The following is a 25,034-nucleotide window of genomic DNA, read 5'->3' on the forward strand; positions in this document are numbered from 1 at the left end:
ATAAAAAAACAAACAAAAAAAAACTAATACTAAACTTTCTTTGGGTTATTTGTATGGAAATATGTTACCATAAATGTTCCAGACATTACATGAAATTTCTAAAAATCTTATGTGCTCTGGTATAATGTTATAAGTCATAATTCTAGTTATTACTTTAAAATGTGTATCTCAGAAATAAGAAAAAAAAAAAGACATACAGATGGCCAAGAGGCACAGGAAAAGATACTCAATGTTGCTAATTATTACAGAAGTGCAAATCAAGAGTACAATGAAGTACCACCTCACACCACTCAGAATGGCCAACATTGAAAAATCTACAAATAAAAAATGCTGGACAGGGTGTGGAGAAATGGGAACCCTCCTACACTGTTAATGAGAATGTAAATTGGTGCAGCCACTACAGAAAACAGTATGGAGGTTCCTCACAAAACTGAAAATAGAGTTGCCATATGATCCAGCAATCCCAGTCCTCAGCATGTATCTGGACAAAACTGTTATTTGAAATGATACATGCACCCCTATGTTCATAGCAGCACTATTTACAATAGCGAAGACATGGAAGCAACCTAACTGTCCATTGACAGATGAATGGATAAAGAAGATGTAGTATATTTAAACAGTAGAATACTACTTAGCCATAAAAGAATGAAATAAAGCCATCTGCAGCAACATGGATGCACCCAGAAATTATCATACTAAGTGAAGCAAGTCAAAATGAGAATGACAAACACCATATGATATCACTTATATGTGGAATCTAAAATATGACACAAATGAACTTATTTATGAAACAGAAAGAGACTCATAGACATGGAGAACAGATTTGTCATTGCCAAGGGGGAGGGGGTACTGGGGAGGGATAGATGGGGAATTTGGGATTAGCAGATCCAAACTATTATATATAGAATGGATAAACAACAAGGTCCTACTGTACAGCACAGGGACCTATATTCAATATCCTATAATAAACCATAATGGAAAATAATATGAAAAAGAAAAAGAAAGAAAACTATGGGGAACAAAATAAATCAAGGACATTCATAAAACAAATATTTCAATTATTTTCTGATTGCTTACAATATGCCAAGCATTACCCTAGACACTATATATATAAACTGAAATAGCCCTTGTCCTAATCACTAAAAAGTTCAACTTCTAAAGGGTAAGAGAAATAAGCAAACCAACAATTAGAAGTGCTGATGGATTTTCACTAAAGCCAAAAAGATGTTCATAGATCACTGATTCAGGAGATTTACCCTATTCGTACAATCTAACATTTCTAACAAAGAAGCTAAGTAATGAAAGAACAATGTTCAATGCTTTACGAGTGGGATTTTCTTTTCTCTGAAAAGGCAAAATTTCTATCAGAAGTATTTCAGGATTTTCCTCTGAAATATCAGCACATTTCTTTGTTGTAGTAAACAACTTTGTACTTTCATTTTTTAACAAACTACTTTGAAAGGTAGATAAACCAAGGTGCTGACCCGGATAGAATAAATGACTTTAATGGCATTCTTTGAATTCTCTGAAAGAGAATTCTTCCAGAATTGTTAGCAAAGGTTTGTTTTACATATATGCCTAGTAAAGCTTTAACTAAATGTGCAAGTGCCCTATCTCTGCAGAGAAGAATGAAATTTTCTTTTCTGGTCAAAGAATCCTTAGGAAATAAGAACCTGCTGTATAGCACAGGGAACTCTACTCAGTATTCTGTAATGGCCTATATGGGAAAAGAATCTAAAAAAAAAAGAGTGGTTATATGTATAACTGATTCACACTGCTGTATACTTGAAACTAACACAACACTAAATCAACTGTACTCCAAATAAATAAGTAATACTTGTAACCAAATAAATAAATAAAAAGTGACAACCTACAGGTATAGTTTCAGAAATTGCAGAAAGATCTCCTTCCCTGGCCACCCTGTATAGCTGTGTCTCCCACGTTACATCCACACACCACCATCCCCAAAAGAAAAACACTGCTGATACCTGAAATTCCTATAATTATCACTCCATTCGTTTGTATGAATTTAATAGGTGCTTTTTCACAGTTAAACTGTGCACATCCTAGGGGTGGGGGAATTGGAGGAGGTGGTCAAAATGTACAAACTTCCAGTTACAAGACAAATAAGTACTAGACATGTAATGCACAACATGATGCTACAGTTAACACGCTGTATGATATATGGGAAAACTGTTAAGAAAGTAGATCCTAAGAGTTCTCATCACAATGATTTTTTCTTTTCTTTTTATTGTATCTATATGAGATGATGGATGTTAACTAAACCTGTTGTGATAATCATTTCACAACATATGTAAATCAAATCACCATGCTCTACACTGTAAGCAGTGATGTATGTCAATTATTTCTCAATAAAACTAGGAAAAAATGTTAAAAAAAAAAAAGAATCCAGGGGCTTCCCTGGTGGCGCAGTGGTTGAGAGTCCGCCTGCCGATGCAGGGGACGCGGGTTCGTGCCCCGGTCCGGGAGGATCCCACATGCCGCGGAGCGGCTGGGCCCGTGAGCCATGGCCGCTGGGCCTGCGCGTCCGGAGCCTGTGCTCCACAACGCGAGAGGCCACAACAGTGAGAGGCCCACATACAGCAAAAAAAAAAAAAAAAAAAAAAAAAAGAATCCATAGAATAAAAACCTTTCTATTTGAAGCTTCAAAGGGCTATACAGTTTCCAAAAGAGACTCACAAATAGAAATTCTACTTTGAATACAACTTTGAGTTCTACTTCCCTGAGTTATGAGATACAATGCTCAAAAGCTAGGAGGAGCTGAAAAACATAAAGAAATCAGTAATGGTATAGAGATATATGCTCAAGGGATGAGATATAGTCTGTCAGTACTCTACAATATCCTTAGAACAGCAGAAGAAATGTTATTTAATAGAAGATCTGCTTCAATTTTTTCAGATGAACTGCTTTCAATTTCAAGAATCCCCTGAAATTCAGCCACAGTTTTAGAACCCTCATATAAAGTGACAAGTATCAAAAAAGAGATAGGTATAACAAGAATACAAATATACATAATTTGAAAAGACAAATTCCGTAGAGAATATTTTAAAAGGCTTTAAGTTTCAAAAGAGGAAAAGGTTACAACTGTTCAAAAGGATGAGAAAAAAGACTTCATAATGGACTAAAGACAAAATGAAAAGTGGATAGCCTCAAGAGGGTGATATCCGGCACAAATAATTAATAGCATATGTAAATGTCAAAGAAACATGTAGGTTACGTATAAAAAAGCTTTGGAGGTAAGGCTGGAAAATGGGGTTATACTTTGGAAGGATATACTGCAGGAAGATCTAGTACTTTATATAGTTAGCACTAAGAAACCACATAAAAGTTTCAGAGTACAAAAGTATTATGACCACAAAGACACTTGAAAAAATAAATCTGGCAAAAATGTACACAGTATAAGTAGTTTTAGCTATACTCTTTTAGTCCCTACTTTTTAATCCTACTTATAGTTTCCCATTCTCAATTCCTTAATCTGTACAAGAAACTCCAAATTATCCATTTTTTAAAAACATGACTAGCACAACTTAGTAAAAACAGCCTATTTCATAAACATATTCTCTGTACTATTATCTAAGTCATTAATAACTGAAGCTTGAAAAAATTCTATGAAACCTGATTTCATAGATTCTCACCTCTTCTCACACTACCATTAAATTATATAAATTAATCTTTGAGAATAGTCCTTTAAAATCAGTTATAAACCACTCTATAAACCTCTCAACACTGTAATGCAACCAAACCAATCCTTTGCCTTTTTCTATCTACATTTACTCCTGTGGTAATTTCATGCAGTATTGTGAATTTAAACACCATTTATATGTTAATAATGCCCCAATTTCTATTTCCAGTTCAGGTTTCTCTCAACTCCCAACTATATCCATCTGCCTACTTGATAGCTCTACTTGTTTCACATCTAAAAGACATCCAAGCTCAGTATACCCAAAACAGAATTTCCAATCTTTGCTCCAAACCTACTCTTTCTCCCACATCTCAAATAATGGCCATTCTAGTCTTCCAGCTGCTCAGGCAAAAATCTCTGGAGTCTACTTTTCCTCTTCTCTTTAATTCATATTCCCCTCCCATCTAAACCATCATAAAAATCCTGTCCGCTCTCCTTCAAAATATACACATAAAACATTTATGCATATAAAAACTTTAATCACTTCTAATCATCTCTTCAGCTACTATCTTGGTCAAGTCCACTATCGTTTCTTGTATGTATCATGGCAAAAGCTTAACTAGACCCTATGTCTGACCTTATTCTCCCCCAATCTACTCTTAACAAAGAAGGCAGGATGGTCCTGTCAAAATACATTTTCTGCTCAAAAATCTTAAATAGCTTTACCTCTCACCCAGAATAAAAACCTATTGGGTTTGTCAAAAAGTTCATTCGGATTTTTCCATAAGATGGTAGGAAAACCCAAACAAACTTCTTGGCCAACTCAATACTTCCTTACTATGACTTTTAAGCATAACATGATCTGGCCTCCCACAATCTCTCTAATCTGGATCTTCTACTTTCCTCTCTTTCATTCATTCCACTCCAACAACACTGGTCTCCTTGCTGTTCTTCCTACACATTGGACACATGTCCAGTCTTTGGAACTTTAAATTCTCTGTTCCTTATGTCCACAGTGCTCTTCACTCAGATCCACAAAGATCACTGTTTAACTTCCTTCAAGTCCTTGTATCAATGTCACTTTTTCAATGAGAATTAGCCTGTGCATCCCAAGACATACACATACACATAAACATACAGCATATACCTGGCACTCAAGATCCCTACCACCCTGCCTAAGATATATAACTTTCTTTTATTTTTACAATTTACTACCTCTCTCTTAGTACCCAAATAAAACTCCATGCAGACAGGTGTTTTTATCTGTTTTACTGACCAACAGATAGGTGAATGAATCCTAGAACAAAATATTTTACATGAAATGGATACCAAATTCAAGTCTCTCATTCTGGAGGAGGAGATAATGACCTTGACTTGTGCAAGGTCAGTCAGTAAATGGCAGAGCCCAGAAAAAAACCAGGTCTCCTTGGCCCTAGGCCTAACTGTAGGCCTAGGCTTTTTTCCACCAGGACACAATGGTGGAACATGAGAGAATACATACGCAAATAAATTTTAAAAACAAACAAACAAGCATAAATACATACAAGCACACCGACACAGATACAGACACATTTAACATTAAAATATTACCACTGCCAAGTAGAAGTATTATATAAGGTAACTGGCTACCTATAAACAAACTTTTATTACTTACCTCTACCCCAGATTTTTTTGATGATATCTGCGTTATGCTGTCTTCGAATTTATTTGCCTTGTCAAGTTGGGCTTTAAGTTGCTCAGCTAATTCCTTCAAATAGAAAGACAAGAAAAACAGGTGTGATAACATAGTTTCTTCATTTGTAGAATATTTCAAATTCACTTAACAATAGGGAAAACAGCATAGCAAACATCCAAGTAGCTCTCACCTAAATCTAGTTACCAACTCACAGCCTAGTCTAGTATATTACTTTTTAATGAACTCTCCTGGGTAACAAAATTCTCAAATACCTGTAGAAATTGTTTATGCTTTGAAGGTAAATAATTACAAGGACATATATTTTAGGGAAGATAGGGAAATGAAAGAAATACATAACCTTAAGAATGGCATTTTTATAATTCCTTAGATATTATAAACTTCCAATACTCAGAATTTCAGTTATTTGTAAAAAGAAAGCCATCGCAAGATTTAAAATATTACCTTCTTTATTGTTAAGGAATTTAGATTAAAATTATGAATGTATTTCATTTTAACTCTAGGAAATCTATAAAAATTTATATTACAAAACTGACATATAAAGCAATAAATCACAATGAATGAAATAAACAGAATTATATGACAAGCAAAGACAGCATTCTCCACTGCAGTGGTTCCATGAACACAGAACACTTCTTTTAACATATGTTAACCTCTTAACTTGGTGATCTCTCTTTCACTATTTTAACTAATTTCATTGTGCTTTCAAAACTCATATGTTATTTTCTTGCTGTTGTTGGTGGTGGTCTGTCTTGCTTACTAATTTCTGGGTTGAGCTTAAGTTCAGTGTTACCAGATTGCAGCAAATATGACTTTTATTACAGATATAAACTAATAAAAACAGAAGTTATCATGTTTGGCTACTTTTTGTTCTACTAAAGAGTGTCATACGGATGGTACACCAAAACAGAACACTACTTAAGATCACTTATATTTGGATTTGAGATGCGTACATACATATGACCATGAGGGAATCAATTTTGTCAAGACATGGAAAGCTGCCTGACTTTGTGATTCTGCCATGTCCAATGTAACAGTATTTGTATAATATAAATGTGACAATATAATAAATAGATAGGTGCCACTCTTACCAAATAATTCTGATTTCTATTCAATTGTGAGTTAAGTAAGTTTCAAATCACAACATTATTATGGGAATAAAGTGAGTTAATCTACACAGAGCATTTAACACATTGTCAGGCACAAATATGTTGCCTTAAGATTTGAAAAAATGAGTTAACCATCCTTTTTATTAGCTCATTTTTGAAGTTCCTAAGTAAGGGAATTTAAGAAAGTAATACACATTCTTAACAAAATATGACTAAAAAAGGGAAAGAAGACAGTGACATCTTTATCTCCCTCAAATACGCTCAATAAGTTATAAATACAATAATAAAGCAAATATCCAAGTTAAAAAGAAAATTAAAAAGCATTTAGTTCCCTAGAATCTTAAATTTCAGAAATTTGACAAATTACATAACTTACTTAGAAGTAGACAGTACTGTTCTTAGAAGTGTTCAAGAATTTCTTCAAAGAATCAATAAGCAGCAGTTATTTTCAAAGAGTGCTACATCCACATAGCTAAGGAACTTCCAAAATTACTTGTAAGAAGTTAAATATTTAGCAATTATTCTCCAAAAGAACAACATATAAGTCTTACCATATTTCCCATCATCTCTGCCTTGATAATCTTGGCTCCCAACTTGTTCTTCTCATCAACACTCAAGATGTGGATAGAGTCATCCACTGGACTACTCCTGTTTGAACAGGACAGATTAAGAGCATATGAAATACAGGTACATATTAACAACAAGTAAGTTGTTGCAAGTAACATCACCATATTCAAATGTTACTTTAATTGACCTTAACAAAGCATTCAGCACAAATAGATCATGATTCTAGTACATTAAATAAATAAATAAATAACCCTCAGTGCTCCGCCATAAATCAGTACTTAAAGATTCTATGTTACAATGTCATGATGGCCTATGGCAGTTATAATATCTGACCAAAGATCCAGTAGCAATGAGAAAAATAATATGTCAGCTATTCTTCATTACTTAATATTCCCATACTCATTCTAAAAAAGAAACAAACAAACAAAAAATTAAAACTCTAGAATCAGGCCATAACTCTACACAGCTAGGGAAACTCTTCTCATTCAATGTGATAAATTACTGATAATCTAAGAAACTATAATCAGGAAATACATTTAACTGCATTTAAAGAATAAAAACAGTGACCATGTGCTCTTGCAAAGTCAACCCAGAATTAGACAACATAAACTAATTTACAACTAATATCACGTGTGAAACCTATACTATGGAAGCCTCACAGAAGAAAAGAGAAATTTCCAGCCAAGGTGAGATTCCTGGCATATACAAAGTTGTCCCAACTTACTGTTTTAAGAAAGATTTGAGACTACAGTGCAGGGAGGGTGAACCCAGGGAGAGCATGAAGGACTCCTTAATGGGAGAGACATAGCTAAGAGTCCAAGGCAGCTAGAGAGGGGAGAGCTACACAGTGAAAGGATCCCAGAGAAGTGCAGAGAGTTCCCGTTGAGTATTCAGCAAGACACTACCTGGAGTCAGGGAAAGAACTATCCCGAAGGGTTAAAGGAAGAGATATTCAGCATTCCTGGTAATAGTGCCTGGTCCTACAAGTCAGACTAGGAAAATTCATAATTCTGAAAGCACTGGGTAGAATATTAAGGGTCTTGCTTCATTAGTGGGAAATAAGTCCTAGACTAAATGCTGCTCTCAGCCCACCTAACAAATATTAAAAGCAGGAGTCAAAAGGACCAAACAGTCTCCAATTAAGTTAACTGGGTCCCAAAATAAAGCTCAAGAATACTTACAGCAATGCAAAAATATCCAGCACTCACGAAGTAAAATTCATAATATCTAGTATCCAATTAAAGATTATCAGACATGCAAAGATGTAGAAAAGTAAAACACATAATTAGGAGAAAAAGCTATCAATCAAACCAAGAACTGACACAGATGTAAGAAACAGCAGACAAGGGCATTAAAAGTTATTATTATAAATTTATTCCATATGTTCAAAAAGTTAGAGACAACTAAGATATAAAATAGGTAAGAATTTAGTTTCTACAAGTGAAAATTACAATGTCTGAGATAAAAAAATACACTGAAAAGGATTAATGTAAGATTAGACTGCAAAAGAAAAAATCAGTTAACTTGAAGCATTAGAAACTATGCAAAATGAAACACACAGAGAAAAAGAATTTTAAAAATGGAAAAGAACAACCGAGAGCTATGGGACAACCTTAAATACCCTACTATTCATGCTATTGGAGTCCCTGAAAGAAATGAGAGACAGAAGAAACAAAGGCCAAAATTTACCAAATATGTTGAAAACTAAAAAACTTTCATATCCAAGAAGCTCACAGAATCCCAAGTACAAAAACAAGACAGGGCTTCCCTGGTGGCGCAGTGGTTGAGAGTCCGCCTGCCGATGCAGGGGACACGGGTTCGTGCCCCAGTCCGGAAAGATCCCACATGCCGCGGAGTGGCTGGGCCCGTGAGCCATGGCCACTGAGCCTGTGCGTCTGGAGCCTGTGCTCCGCAATGGGAGAGGCCACAACAGTGAGAGGCGCGCGTACCGCAAAAACAAACAAACAAACCAAAAAAAAAAAAAAGACAAACAAAAAAACTACCTGAAAAGAAACCACAGCAAGGCACTTCATAATCAAATTACTCAAAACTAGTGATAAAGAGAACATTTCAGAGCAGCCATAGGAGGAAAAAAAAGACAGTTATGCACATAGAAACAAAGGAAAGTATGACAGCAGATTTCTCATCAGAAAAAATGTAAGCAAGAGTAGCAATATCTTTAAAGTACTTTAAAATGCCAACCTAAAATTCTATATCAAGTGAAAATATCTTTTAAAAAAAATGAAATGAGTTTTTCAGACATACAAAGCTGAAAGAATATTAAAGAAAAGGCTTCAGGCAGAAAAAAAATTATACCAGGCTGAAACATGGATAAACCCAAAGAAAGGAAGAGCAACAGAAATGATGACTACAAGGGTAAATATTTAATACTTGTTTCTTATTATTTAAATTGCTTTAAGATAACTATTTAAACAAAAATAACAACAGTGGTTTATAACAAGTATAAGTAAACTATATGACAACACTAACAAAAAGGACAGGATTGGGAGAAATGTAAATAAACTATTGTAAAGTTCTTATACAGGAGTGGCATAATATCACTTGAAGGTAGATAAATTAAAGATGTTTGCTGTCAAAGATAAAGAAATCATTAAAATAACTAAAAGTATACAACTAAAGAAATGAAATGGAATCATAAAAATACTCAATCCAAAAGAAGTCAGATAAAGAAGAAAAGGAGAATGGGACTTCCCTGGTGGTTCAGTGGTTAAGACTTCACACTCCCAATGAAGGGGGCCAGGGATCGATCCCTAGTCAGGGAACTAGATCCTGCATGCTGCAACTAAAAGCCCTCATGCCACAACTAGAAGATCCTGAACGCCACAACTGAAGATTCCACATGAGGCAACAAAGACCCAGCTCAAAGGAAGGAAGGAAGGGAAGGAGGGAGGAAGGGAGGAAGGGAGGGAGGGAGGGAGGGAGGGAGGGAGGAAGGAAGGAAGGAAGGAAGGAAGGAAATATTTTTTAAAAAGAAGAAAAAGAATAAAAAACAGATAAGACAGAGAAAACAAACAGGAAAATTCCAGATTTGAATATAATTATATCACAATATACATAAATGGTCTAAACACCTGAATTAAAAGGCAGAAATCATCAGATAGATACAAAAGCAAAACTACAAGAAATGCACTATAAAGACATAAATGTTAAACATAAAATGATGGAAGAAGATGTAACATGTTTTAACACTAGTCAAAAGAAAGCTGAAGAGGTTTACTAAATATCAAATTAGATTACAGAGCAAAAAGTATTGCCAGGGACAAAGAAAGTCATTTCATATGAAAAAGAAGTCAATCCACCAAGAGTACAGAAGAATCCGTAAATATTTATGCACCTAATAATAGAGCAACAAAATACATAAAGCAAAAACTGACAGAATTCCAGAGAAATAGACAAATCTACAATTATAGTTGCTGATTTCAAGACCCCACTCTCAATACTAGACAGAATAAGTAAAGAGAAAATCAGCAAGGATATGGAAGACCTGAATAACACTAGCAACTAATATGACCTAATCAACATTCACAGAATACTCCACCCAACAACAGAATACACATTCTTTCCAAGTGCATATAAAACATTTACCAAATAGACGATATCCTGAGCCATAAAACAAGTTTCAATAAATATAAAGGGATTCAAACCATACAAAGTAAGTTCTCTGACCACAGTGAAATTAAATTAGAAATTACCAAAGACATCTACAAAAATCCCCAACTATTTGGAAACTAACTAATTAAACTAACTAAAACTAATTTAGCACACATGTAAATAACCCATGTGTCAAGAACAAAATCAAAGAGAAATTTAAAAGTATTTTCAACTGAATAAAAATATAAACACAACATATCAGAATTTGTGGGATGATGCTAAAGCATTACTTACAAGGAAATTTATAACACTAAATACTTATATTAGAAAAAAAGATCTCAAATCAATGATAACAGCTTACAACTGAAGAAAGCAGAAAAAGAACAAATTAAATCCAAAGTAAGCAGAATATAAGTAATAAAAATCAAAGTGGGGGCTTCCCTGGTGGCGCAGTGGTTGAGAGTCCGCCTGCCGATGCAGGGGACGCGGGTTCGTGCCCTGGTCCAGGAAGATCCCACATGCCGTGGAGCGGCTGGGCCCGTGAGCCATGGCCGCTGAGCCTGCGCATCTGGAGCCTGTGCTCCACAACGGGAGAGGCCACAACAGTGAGAGGCTCGCATACCGCCAAAAAAAAAAAAAAAAAATCAAAGTGGAAATAAAAAACGGAAACAGTAAAGAAATTCAATGAAACTAAAAACTGGTTAAGACAATCAGTAAAATTGATAACTTCTAGCCTGACTGATCAGGAAAAAGAAAGATACAAATTACCAATAAAGAAATTATAGAAATTATAAAAGCAAAATGAACACACATTATGAAAAGCTATCTGGAAGGCAAATAAGCACCTGAAAAGATGTTCAACATTAGCAGTCATTAGGGGAACACAAAACCATGAGATACTGCTACACATCCTCTAGAATAGTGAAAATTAAAAAGACTGACTATTCCAAGTTCCTGCAAGAAGGTAGAGGAATTGGAAGTCTAATACACTGCTGGTGGTAGTGTAAAATGATACAACCACTTGATAAAACAGTTTGGCAGTTTCTTAAAATTTAAATATATAGTTATCATATGATCTAGCCATTCTTCTCGGTATTTACTCAAGGGAAAAGAAAGTGTATGTTCATACTAAGACTTGTACATGAACGTTTAAAGCTTTACTTATAGCAGCCAAAAACTAAAAACATTCTAAATGTCCACCAGCAGGTGAATGGAAAAACAAATTGTGGAACAATATATCTGCTAATGGCATGCTATCCATCAACAAAAAGGAACGTACTATTGTTACATGCAATAACATGGATGAAATTCAAAATAATCATGCTGAATGAAAGAAGCCAGCCACAGCAAAAAAAAAAAAAAGTGTATAAGGTATGAGGTATGATCCCATTTATATAAAACTCTAGAAAATACAAACCAGTCTATAATTTAAAAAAAAAAAAAAGATGAGTAGTTGTCTAGGGGGGTTGCTAGGGTGTGTGGAGAGGCAGGAGGGATGATTATGAAAGGGCACCAGGAAATTTTTGGCATGGTTTTATTAGAATATACACATTTCAAAAACTTACCAAACTGTACATTTTATATACATATGCAGTTTGTACATATGCAGTTTTATGTAGATTATACTTCAATAAATTGTTGTTTTTAAAAACCCTCAAAGGGAGTGATAAAAAAAATTTAAAGCAGAAAAAAATCAGTCATAATCACAAATATTAAGAATATATCGATGATATTACTAGTTTTCCTCCATATCTAGATTTTATCATACTTTATTGAAATTAACCTGAGTTTTCAACATATATTCTGAGAAAGTAATAGCAAAACATACAAAGAGCTCAAAATCAAAACTTTAACAACCATATGTTGAAATTATATTTAAATACTGAATTCCTTTTGGGCAAAAAAAAAAGAAATCTGTTAATAGACAGCATTTGAGTTTGTTTTTATTTTAAAGACATTAATCTCTGTAGGAAATCCAAAAAAAACCCATTTCTACTCATATTGGTGAAAGGAAAGGCAATACTATGGTGCTTAGATTAAGAAATGTAAAATATTTCAGGTAAAGCACCATTAGAAAAAACATATTTTTGTTCCCTCTCAAGTTCCCGCAGTCTACATTTTTAAAACCAATGCAGTGGGGACCCTGCAGTCGTGTAAGCAGGAGAATGTTATTCGTTTTTTATATGCTTTAATAAAAGATATTGCTTGTATCATTAGTTGTACGTTTTTTGTATAGAAAATATTTTTCAGTAACTTTTTTCAGATTAAATTCTGAGGTATACATCATTTTTATTGTATTGTAAATGTAATTTACTTGAATTTCAGGCAACCCAATAATATTTCTACAAAAATGTCAATAAACATGAGATGAATAGCAGAAGGAATTTGTCAAAGTCATATGATTTAAGTTCCAAGGAATATCTCTGATACAAAAACAACCTCCCTTGTTACTTCATTCTTTGTCACACAAGACCAGATAATTTTTTTCAAATTTGAATGAGTAAAAGAAACAGGCTATTTCTCTCACTTTGTTTCTAAGGATGACTTAAAGGAAACGTGCACATGGAATAATTTTAAGGCAATTTTATTCCAAAGGTTAATTAATTTTTTTTGTAAAACTAAAATATGCTTATAGCAGTAAGTCATAACAATGAGAGACATTTCAATTTTATGAGCTGTGTGTAAACCAAATTGCCACATCACTCTTTGTGTGTATGTGGTCCATATACAGATGAAAAGGAACACCAATATTCTGGGAACCATATGTTAAAAAATAACTGACTTAAGTCATCAAGAAAGAATTCCTAAAATTTTTTCGCATCACCCACACCCCTAGCCACATTCTCCTCTTCTTTAATGTTTCCACTCAAGGCTAATCCTTCTCTACTTGTGTGAGTACACTGGATCATACATAGATCCACACTAACCTTGAAATCCTGCTGAATTACCTCATCCACCATCACTCTATATGTTTAGCTTCTTCTAAAACTGATACCAACTCTTTCCACTAATATATAAACATACTCAAGTATCTGCACCTTAAAAAAAATGGGAGTGAGGGAAGCACTTCATTTCACCCATGTCTCCCACATACACTTTCTATCTCTACCATATCATAACCCATCGTCATAATTTACACTATGAAATCTGGCTTTTAAATCCTCTTTTACAATGATAATATTCTTGATTAAATTGCTGAAGACCTGTATTATTGTCTGTCCAAAGACACATCTTTGTCATTTTATCAGACTCTTCCCTGTTTTTGAGAAACTTTTTCTCTTCACTTTTCAGTATGCAAGCTTAAAGAATCAATCAAGAGAGGGAAATAAAGAAGGTATGCTGACGTCCAACCAAAGCTTACAAGTTTCAGGAAGATAACTGGAATCTCAAGAGACCTTTAAAGAGGCAACTTTCGTGGTCATGAAATTCATACTCCACACATCTTTTTTGGTTTTGTTTTGACCGAACTGGGGGGAGTTTATTTTCTAACAGGAATTGCTTATTAGTATATGGAACGTAGATCAGGATAAATGAGATGATACAGAAGAATTCTGAACATCTCTGATATTTTCTGTATTAACAGATACTTAAACACACTTAGTATTGATAGAACAGTAATAGGTATCAAGTAAAGACATTAAAATTAAAGTTCTTGGGCATCAATGACTGAAGAACACATTATTGTTAATACCATAGCAAAGACACTGCTCTGCAACAAACAGCATAGACTCTTCCATTTATAATGGAAGACTCTAAGCATAATGACGGGCAGATGCTCTGAAAGAAACATCACCATGACATCTGCAATTATCCTATAAAAATAAAAATGTACAAGCGCTTCTCATTTTCCCAGATTACTGCTATATTTCAAAAGCCCTCTTCACAATTATTTTCTAAAAAGCAAATCCAATTTTCCCACTAAAACGGGGTCTCTTTACAACACACACACAACACAAACTCTGGCTGAAAACTTCTGAGGAAAAAATAATTTAAAAAGCTCCAGCCCAATGACATTTCAGAAACCTTGAGTATATTGCAATTATTCTTTGTCTGCTGACAGTATTCAAAGATCTTGCCGCTTTAATTCTTCTTTTCTTACCACTTGTTCTCAAAACTTTCTCCCCTAAGGATCTCATGACTAAACTCAAACCCTTCAGAACCTGGTATCCTTCTCTTGTCCTCCTAGGCTATCACAGCAAACTCTGGCAAGGTTTCTAACCTTTTTAACCTTATATAATATTTTATATGAGTTAGTTCCTGATATCAACTTAGATAAAATCTAAATTAAAGACATCACATTAGTTTTTGTTCATATTATGTACTATCCTAGGTTTCAAACTCTTGAATATATATAGCTAATATATTTTCCAATAAAGCAAAATTATACACAAACACATTTTTTTTCTAAGAATAAAAAGCTTAAGATTCTTAATCACATGGGCCACTATTAGAGGATGTCTTCCAGCTACTTAAGGGCCTAAAAAGCACAAAGGAAAAGAATGATAAATCAGATCACAATAAGAATGAGTGAAAAAATAGATGAAAAAAGTAAAAACACAAAAGGAAGAAATCTAAAGATGATGAAAAATTATATATATCACATGACAACTATAGAAGTGCTCACAAAAAAAAAACAAAACCTCAAGAACTAGGTAAAATATATGACTGGTTAATAAAATAAAATTAACAACATTTATAAAAATATGCCAAACTTCACCCATACTTACATAAATGCAAACCAAAGAAAGCCTCAGTTCCTCAACTATGTATCTATGGCAAAGATTAAAAACCTCAATAATACTATCAGCAAAGAAGAGAAAAATCATTCTCATACATGACTGGTAAGAGTGTAAATTGGTTAGTACAACAAAATATATAAATATAATTCCACTCCTTGGAATTTATTTTACAGCTATATTTAAGTAGTATGCAAAAGTACACATATAAAACTATTCACTGTAGTATTATTTAGAGCAACAAACTAGAAATTACCTTAAAGTCCATCAATAGGAAACTGATGAGAAATACTAGTTTATCTCTAAGCTTTACAACAGAATATCAGAGACTTCAAAATGAAAAAAAATGCATACATATGGGCTGGTGTGAAAAGGTCTTTAAGATAATACTGATTGGAAAAAATATGATTCAGAATAGTACAGTTATCTGTTGGTATATTCCAGGACCCAATGCAGATACCAAAATCTGCAGATGCTCAAGTCCCTTATATAAAATGGCAGTCAGCCCTTCAGTATCCATGGGATCCCCATCCTTAGATTCAACCAATCAGGAATTGAAAATATTTAGAAAAAAACTTTAAGAAAGTTCCAAAAAACAAAACTTAAATTTGCCGAGAGTTGGCAACTATTTACATAGCATTTACACTGTATATACAACTATTTACATTGTACTGGGTATTATAAGTAATCTATAGATGATTTAAAGTATATTGGAGAGGGGACTTCCCTGGCAGTCCAGTGGTTAGGACCTCGCCTTCCAATGCAGGGGTGTGGGTTCAATCCCTGGTCAGGGAGCTAAGATCCCACAGGCCTCGCAGCCAAAAAACCAAAAACATAAAACAGAAGCAATATTGTAACAAATTCAATAAAGACTTTAAAAATGGTCCACATCAAAAAAATAGAAAGAAAGAAGGGAGCGGGGGGGGAGAAAAGAAGGAAAGAAGGAAAGGAAGGAAGGAAGGAAGGAAGGAAGGGAGGAATTAAGAATGAATATGGGAGAATGTGCGTAGATTATACATAAAAATACTACTACACCTTTTTATATAACGTACTTGAGCATCCCCAGATTTGGGTATCTGCTGGAGTCCTGGAACCAATCCCCTGGTGGATACCCAGAGATGATTATAATTATGTTATCTCTTGTAAAAAGGTCACAGACCCAAGAAATGGCCAAGTGCTATGTACAGTTGCCAAATAAAACACATGACACCCAGTTAAATTTGAATTTCAGGTAAAAAAATATATATATATTTTTAGTTTAAGTATGTCCAAACATTTTTATTTGCTACATCTGGCAACCCCAGTTACATAGCACTGTGCAAGTCACAATCTCAGTTGCCTCAGTCTCTGCATCTGGAAAATGCCCAGGTCAGTCTATAATTTCTTCTAGTTATAAAATCAGTTCTATGATTTTTTCCTAGTTCTAAAATTCATTGGTTCTAAAGCTCCCTAAAATTCTGGCATTTTATAAAGAATTCAGCATACACCCAGGATAAGGTTCAGACAAATTAACAGCTTCTAACAATCCTTCACTGAATCTTTCCACTCCCTGAAAACAGGCATTCTTCAAGGTCCCACACTTGGTTTCTCACTTTATACCACTCTACATGCTCAGGAATTCTTTTTTGTTTACATATATGTGGAATATTCCTAGACTGTCCTTTCCCTCTCCAGCCAATCATGGAATTCATGGAAAGCCTCAAAACATCTGTAACATCAAAATTAACACAGCTAACAAAGAATACTGTCTTCAGACCACAACATAAAGCTTTTAATGAGTTCCTGTATTACAGTGTATCTCTCAGAAGCTTACAACATATAAACATGAAGCAATTATAGAACCAGAAGGAATATTAACAATGTAAGATTGCTTACATAGTCTGCTTAGCTGCAGTCACAGGTAAAAACCTACAGATCACCCAAATGTTAAGCCAACCCTAATGATATCAGGAAATAAGAGCCTCATCCCACTAGCAACTGGTGACTGGAAACAGTCTACCTTCCAGACAACCTGGAGTGAAGCCTGGACAATTATATATGTATACAGCCTTAGACATTCTCTAATCCCTGCCATGTTTATCCAGTCAATACAACTGGATTTCTCCTTTCGCTTCCTGGGAACAAAGCCCTGACATGAACCAGAGCCCATGTGACTGGGCCTCCCATCATTCAGTCCAGATTTTGCCAGCTTCCCTGCCTCCCTCCTGCTGAAAGCTACACACTGTGCTCTATAATCCACAGCTTCAGATGGAGTCACTAACAAAAGTGATTTACCAGACTCATGACCCCAAACCACAATGCTTATACCTACTACTGCCACCAATGAATTCTATTATTTCCTAAAACCTCTTCCTTCAGTGTCCCATTCATTTGGTGGTATTTTAAAACATATTTTAATGATCATTCAAGTATAAGTTATTTATTATCCTTTGGATACTCATTTTCTATTTATGGCTATTTCAAATAGTGCCAGTCCTATGGCTAAAGCAGGTTTTCCTAGGTTTGATCCCATTCAACCTGGGTTTCCTGATCGACTGACTCAGCCCTATATATAAGTGCTACAGGTACAAGAATAATAAAACCAATAAGTGCTGCCTATTTTCCTAATCATTATGGGTACAACCACTATCCTATCTATATTTTGCTTTCAGAACTCTAACATTAGGGGACTTCCCTGGTGGTCCAGTGGGTAAGACTCTGTGCTCCCACTGCAGGGGGTCTGGGTTCAATCCCTGGTCAGGGAACTAGATCCTACATGCATGCCTCAACTAAGGAGTCCTTATGCCGCAACTAAAGATCCCACGTGTCACAACTAAGACCCAGCGCAGCCTAAATAAATTTTTTTAAAGATATGTGTATTAAAAAAAAAAAAAACTCTAACATTAGCTTTAAAACCTGTCAACTATCAAAGTGGATTTCTTTCTCTGCAAAACCACCACCAAAATTCATGCTTCCCTCTGCAGGATATTTCACATATCTTTTCCACTTTATATTTGGGCTATGGCAGCATATTTTCCTTCAGTCTCCCAGACCTCCAGTAGGCATGCAATATTTACAATTATGATTATACTTTAAAATGCAGCAATTTCCTTTGGAAGTAATATGGCAGTACTAACAAAATCTACCAAAATATTTCTTGTGGCATATCCATTTAAAAGAATTACTAAACTCATTTAGTTTTTTAGATTGCAAAAAAGCAATAAATTTTGAGGAAATATATAGCTACTGAATGCATCTTCCAGCTCTTTTTGTTAAATATACTGTGAAATGAAATACAATTCACAAAACAGAACTACTGAATTGTTAAAAGTGCATATCCTATCTCTTCCATCGAATTTAAGAAATAGAAAATCATAACTCATATCTAATTAGTAACTGATGCTCTAAAAATACAGTTCAGTTCCCTGAATCCTCTGGACCTTAATATTCATTTATCAGTTTAAAAAATAAATGAAAAAATACCCAGCAAGCGAAGACTTTGTATCCTGTAGGTGTTCTTTTTTCAGAGAGTCCTCTCTCAAGCTTTCACCCTGTAATTTTTCTCTCACGTCTTCTGAAACTTGTCCACGGTCAACACTGTGACTGGTTTCTAATGGTTTTCGATTTGAATGTTTCCTGTCTCCTTCTCTCTCATCAGATCGACTCCACCATGATAAACTTTCCTCACTATTCTCTGTGGATTTTTGAAAACCACAATGTACAGAATCCTGAGAGACCAGTGCTGAAGATGAACTAGATGGTTCAAAATTTCTGTCCTTGCTATGAAATGACAGTTCTGCATCAGAGGGTCTTAAGAATTTAGGTCTCAAATTTATATGGGAAGAAAACTCTTGATTTTGTTTTGGACTCAATTCTCTTCTACATGCTTCTAAAGACCCAGATCTACTATCTTTTTCATCACCACTAAACTTATCTTTATTGATATTCTTTGCAATATCTGTTGTATTATATCTATCTCTTGAACTTTTATTATATTTTACCAAGTCTGATTTTCTACTTTCCTGACTACTTTGTACTCTATCTGAGTATGCTGGTTTCCTCCACCGTTCTCGTCTACAGTCTTCTTTCATAAACGCAGTTTTCTCAGCTTCTTTTAATTTCAACTGGAAGATTTCCATTGACTAGAAAGGAGGAAAAATTAAACAAGATATTTAAAATTAAAAATGGCTCAATGACTTGTACCCCACATGCCACTATGTCACGATACACTGTCATGTAGCACAACGAAAGAAAACTCAACAATGGGTAATAAAAGACCCATACAGTCATCCTACCTGACATGGCCTGAAATATGTCCCCCCCAAATTTATATGTTGAACCCCTAATCCCTAGTACCTCAGAATATGACCACATTTGTAGACAGGATCTTTAAAGAGGTGATTAAGTTAAAATGAGGTCATTGGGTTAGGCCCTAATCCAGTATGACTGATGTCCTTGTAAGAAGAAGAAATTTGGACACACAAAGACACATGAGGAATGTGCACACACAGAGAAAAGATCATGTGAGGACAGAGCAAGAAGGCAATCATTTATGAATCAAGAAGAGAAGCCTCAGATGAAACCAAACCCTCTAACATCTTGATCTTGGACTTCCATTCTCCTGAGCTGTAAGAAAAATTTCTGTTGTTTAAGCCACCCAGCCTGTGGAGCTGTGTTTTGGCAGCCCTAGCAAGGAAACACACTACCATAAAATGAATACTTAAAAAATATGAATAACCAATGAAAAATTACCAAATAATGAAAAAATCCTGGGAGCTCAAAAGGAGCCCTTTGACCAAATGACCAGCACTAAAACAAAATGTAATTCAGAAAACAATAAAAACATAATTAAAAAATAATAATAATTCCTACAGGGCTTCCCTGGTGGTGCAGTGGTTGAGAGTCCGCCTGCCGATGCAGGGGACACGGGTTCGTGCCCCGGTCCGGGAAGATCCCACATGCTGTGGAGTGGCTGGGCCCGTGAGCCATGGCCGCTGAGCCTGCGCGTCCGGAGCCTATGCTCCGCAACGGGAGAGACCACAACAGTGAGAGGCCCGTGTACCGCAAAAAATAATAATAATAATAATTCCTACAGTCAGTGAGAGTCAAGATGTTACTAAAATGCTAAAACAAAATAGATTCTCATAAAAAAGAGCAGTTCAAGAATAATAAAGACTTATAATTAAACTATGTTCAAAACTATGCATGTAGTGAGTAGAAGAATAGAAAGTGTTGAATCCAAATTTGTGAATTCAACACTAGCCTGGGAATTTGCTATACTTAGGAAAAAATGGTAAATTGATTTAAGTTACAGGGAGAAGACACATGAACAATTAATTCTACAGAATCTAATATGCATATGCTAGTACTTTCAGAAAGAAAAAAGCAAAGATAATAGGAGCATTAACAAAAAAAAGAGAGAAAATTTCCTCAGCTAACTTTCTAGATCCAAAGGGCTCACCCAACAGTCTTAGGGGAGGAGAGAAAGTGAAGCATACAAAGACTCATACATAAAAAATCCTAATTCCTCAGTCTCAAAATTCATTCAGAAAAAAAATTCGTCACAAAGATTGGATCAGGGGAGAAGGGAGTGTGAGCATGTAAACAAATGCGAGTTAGGTAAATAACACATTGCCTACAAAGGAAAGAAAGACTGCTATCAACTATTCGCTTACAATACTAAATGCTAGAAGATAATGGAATAAAGATCAAATTTTGATAAAAAATTATAAGGCAATAGTAATTCTATATACAGAATTCAATTCAGTCAAATTATCCTTCCTTGACATGGACAAAAGAAAGTCATTTTCCAAAATGAAAGGAATCAAAAAGTAAATCACTTACTAATTCTGGGGGGAAAATTACTCAGGATCATTAAGCCAAACCATAAATGAATTAGGGCAAAGATCTCTGAAAAAAGGAATGCATGCTATAAACCAAATAGCAAATGTAATGGTTAAGTCTAAATAATTGTTCTTGTAGTTGTGAAGAATATAACTGTCAAGAATCACATGCATATTTTTTAAATTTATAGTAAACTGTAATTGAAATTTCAAATTATTTCAATAAAATATGTGAGTTGAGATGGAAAGTTGTCATCTTAGTCTAGGCAGAGATAATCCATTATATTTCATTTTTTCAAATTATTTTAAAAATTCAGGTTTAACATGTTTCTTAAATTTAATGACAACATCAACAGAGTGAAACTGATGGCAGTGGGGGGGAATATTTTCATAATTTAAGCATTGCCTCATAGGCAACTTCTTTTTTTCTTGGTGATACATAAATTAATGATGTATCTACAATTAGTGGCTTCTTAGATTAAATAAAATATGGTAATAATAAAAACCAAAACAGCAGTTACCACAATTTATTCAATGCTTATTTTACTACATCTTTTGTATCATTTAAGTGGGCTCTACAAACAATGCCTAGGTTCAAATTTACTCATGAGCTACGTAATCTTGGTTATTTAAACTCTGTCTGCTTCAGTTTCCTCATTTACCAAACAAGAAAATAGTAAAGAGAGACGGGGGAAGATGGCGGAAGAGTAAGACGTGGAGATCGCCTTCCTCCTCACGGATACACCAGAAATACATCTACACGTGGAACAACTCCTACAGAACACCTACTGAAGGCTGGCAGAAGACCTCAGACCTCCCAAAAGGCAAGAAACTCCCCACGTACCTGGGTAGGGCAAAAGAAAAAAAGAAAAACAGAGACAAAAGAATAAGGACGGCACCTGCACCAGTGGGAGGGAGCTGTGAAGGAGGAAAAGTTTCCACACACTAGGAAGCCCCTCCGTGGGCAGAGACTGCGGGAGGCGGAGGGGGGAGCTTCGGGACCGCGGAGGAGTGCACAGCGATGGGTGCGGAGGGCAAAGCGGGGAGATTCCTGCACAGACGATCGGTGCCGACCGGCACTCACCAGCCTGAGAGGCTTGTCTGCTCACCCGCCGGGGCGGGCGGGGCTGCGAGCTGAGGCTCGGGTTTCGGTTTTGGACAGAGCGCAGGGAGAGGACTGGGGTTGGCGGCTCGAACATAGCCTGAAGGGGTTGGTGCGCCACGACTAGCCGGGAGGGAGTTCGGGGAAAAGCCTGCACCGGCCGAAGAGGCAAGAGACTTTTTCTTCCCTCTTTGTTTCCTGGTGTGCGAGGAGAGGGGTTTAAGAGCGCTGCTTAAAGGAACTCCAGAGACGGGCGCGAGCCGTGGCTAAAAGCGCGAACCCCAGAGACGGGCGCGAGCCGCGGCTGAGGGCGCGAACCAAGACGGGCGCGAGCCGCGGCTGGAAGCGCGAACCCAAGAGACGGGCGTGAGCCGCGGCTAAAACCGCAGACCCCAGAGACGGGCGGGAGACGCTGGGGCTGCTGCTACCGCCACCAGGGGGCTGTGTGCGAGCACAGGTCACTCTCCGCGCCCCTCTTCCGCGGAGCCTGTGCAGGCCGCCACTGCCAGGTTCCCGGGATCCAGGGACAACTTCCCCGGGAGTACGCACGGCGGGTGCAACGTCACGCCGCCTCTGCCACCGCAGGCCCCCCCGCACGCAGTGCCCCTCCTTCCCCCATCCCCCAACCGCAGGCCTGAGTGAGCCGGAGCTCCCCAATCAGCGGCTCCTTTAACCCCGTCCTGTCTGAGCAAAAAACAGACGCCCTCCAGCGACCTGCGTGCAGGGGCAGGGCCGGGTACAAAGCTGAGCTCCTGTGAGCTGTGAGAGCAGGGAGGAGAGGGGGAGGTCTCTCCCGGCAGCCGCGGGGGCGGCGGATTGAAGCTCCACAATCAACTTGATGTGCCCTACATCTGTGGAATACCTGAATAGGGAGTGATCGCAAATTGAAGAGGTGGAATTTAAGAGCGAGATCTGTGATTTTTTTCCCTTTTCCTCTTTTTGTGAATGTGTGCGTGTATGCTTCTGTGTGAGATCTTGTCTGTATACTCTTGCTTCCACCATTTGTCCTAGGGCTCTATCCGTCCATGGTTTTTTTAAAAAAAAATTTTTTTTCTTAATTATTAATTTTAATTGTAATAACTTTATTGTACTTTACCTTCGTTCTTTCTTTCTTTCTTTCCTTCCTTCCTTCCCTCCTTTAGACAGCGAATCACCCCAGGTTGAGGAGGTGGTCTCTGGGAGCAGGATTTATGATTTTTCCCCCTTTGCCTCTTTTTGTAAACGTGTATGTGTATGCTTCTGTGTAAGATTTTCTCTGTATAGCTTTGCTTCCAACATTTGTCCTAGGGTTCTATCCGTCCCTTTTTTTTTTTTTTCTAAATATTTTTTAGTACAATAACTATATTATACTTTATTTTATTTTTACTGTATCTTCTTTCTTTCTGTCTTTTTTCCTTCTTTCCCTCCTTCCTTCCTTCCTCCCTCCCTCCCTCCCTCCTTTCTTTCCTTCTTTGCTTCTTTCTTCCTTCCTTCCTTTCCTCCTTTCCTTCTTTCTTTCCTCATACTTCTACTAATTCTCTCTACATTTTCTCCTTCTTTCCCTCCTTCCCTCCTTCCTTCCTCCCTCCCTCCCTCCTTTCTTTCCTTCTTTGCTTCTTCCTTCCTTCCTTCCTTTCCTCCTTTCCTTCTTTCTTTCCTCATACTTCTACTAATTCTATGTACATTTTCTCCTTCTTTCCCTCCTTCCTTCCTTCCTTCCTCCCTCCCTCCCTCCCTCCTTTCTTTCCTTCTTTGCTTCTTTCTCCCTTCCTTCCTTTCCTCCTTTCCTTCTTTCTTTCCTCATACTTCTACTAATTCTCTCTACTTTTTCTCCCTTTTATTCTGAGCCGTGTGGATGAAAGGCTCTTGGTGCTCCAGCCAGGAGTCAGGGCTCTGCCTCTGAGGTAGGAGAGCCAACTTCAGGACACTGATCAACAAGAGACCTCCCAGCTCCACATAATATTAAACGGCGGAAATCTCCCAGAGACGTCCATCTTAACACCAGCACCCAGCTTCACTCAACGACCAGCAAGCCACAGTGCTGGACAACCTATGCCAAACAACTAGCAAAACAGGAACACAACCCCACCCATTAGCAGAGAGGCTGCCTAAAATCATAATAAGGCCACAGACACCCCAAAACACACCACCAGACGTGAACCTGCCCACTAGAGAGACAAGATCCAGCCTCATCCAGCACAACACAGGCACTAGTCCCCTCCACCAGGAAGCCTACACAACCCACTGAAACAACCTTAGCCACTGGAGACAGACATCAAAAACAACAGGAACTACGAAAGTGCAGCCTGCAAAAAGGAGACCCCAAACACAGTAAGATAAGCAAAATGAGAAGACAGAAAAACACACAGCAGATGAAGGAGCAAGATAAAAACCCACCAGACCTAACAAATGAAGAGGAAATAGGCAATCTACCTGAAAAAGAATTCAGAATAATGATAGTAAGCATAATCCGAAATCTTGGAAGTAGAATGGACAAAATGCAAGAAACAGTTAACAAGGACCTAGAAGACATAAAGATGAAACAAGCAACGATGAACAACGCAATAAATGAAATTAAAAGTACTCTAGATCGGATCAATAGCAGAATAACTGAGGCAGAAGAACGGATAAGTGACCTGGAAGATAAAGTAGTGGAAATAACTACTGCAGAGCAGAATAAAGAAAAAAGAGTGAAAAGAACTGAGGACAGTCTCAGAGACCTCTGGGACAACATAAATGCACCAACATTCGAATTATAGGGGTTCCAGAAG

The 25,034-nt window shown here is 36.6% G+C and overlaps 1 protein-coding gene across 2 annotated transcripts in view; it reads right to left on the reverse strand.

The window, feature by feature from the left end:
• Positions 1 to 25,034, reverse strand: part of CWF19L2 (CWF19 like cell cycle control factor 2) — a 250,268-nt gene that overhangs the window by 149,459 nt on the left and 75,775 nt on the right. For both annotated transcript variants that reach the window (XM_032640618.1, XM_032640619.1), the window contains exons 8-10: positions 18,823 to 19,481; positions 6,997 to 7,093; positions 5,298 to 5,390 (exon numbers count right to left, since the gene is read on the reverse strand). In XM_032640618.1, coding sequence (XP_032496509.1) covers positions 5,298 to 5,390; positions 6,997 to 7,093; positions 18,823 to 19,481 — 849 coding nt within the window. The remainder of the gene's footprint in view (positions 1 to 5,297; positions 5,391 to 6,996; positions 7,094 to 18,822; positions 19,482 to 25,034) is intronic.

The sequence above is a fragment of the Phocoena sinus genome, chromosome 8, assembly GCF_008692025.1.
Source record: "Phocoena sinus isolate mPhoSin1 chromosome 8, mPhoSin1.pri, whole genome shotgun sequence".
Lineage (NCBI taxonomy): Eukaryota > Metazoa > Chordata > Mammalia > Artiodactyla > Phocoenidae > Phocoena > Phocoena sinus.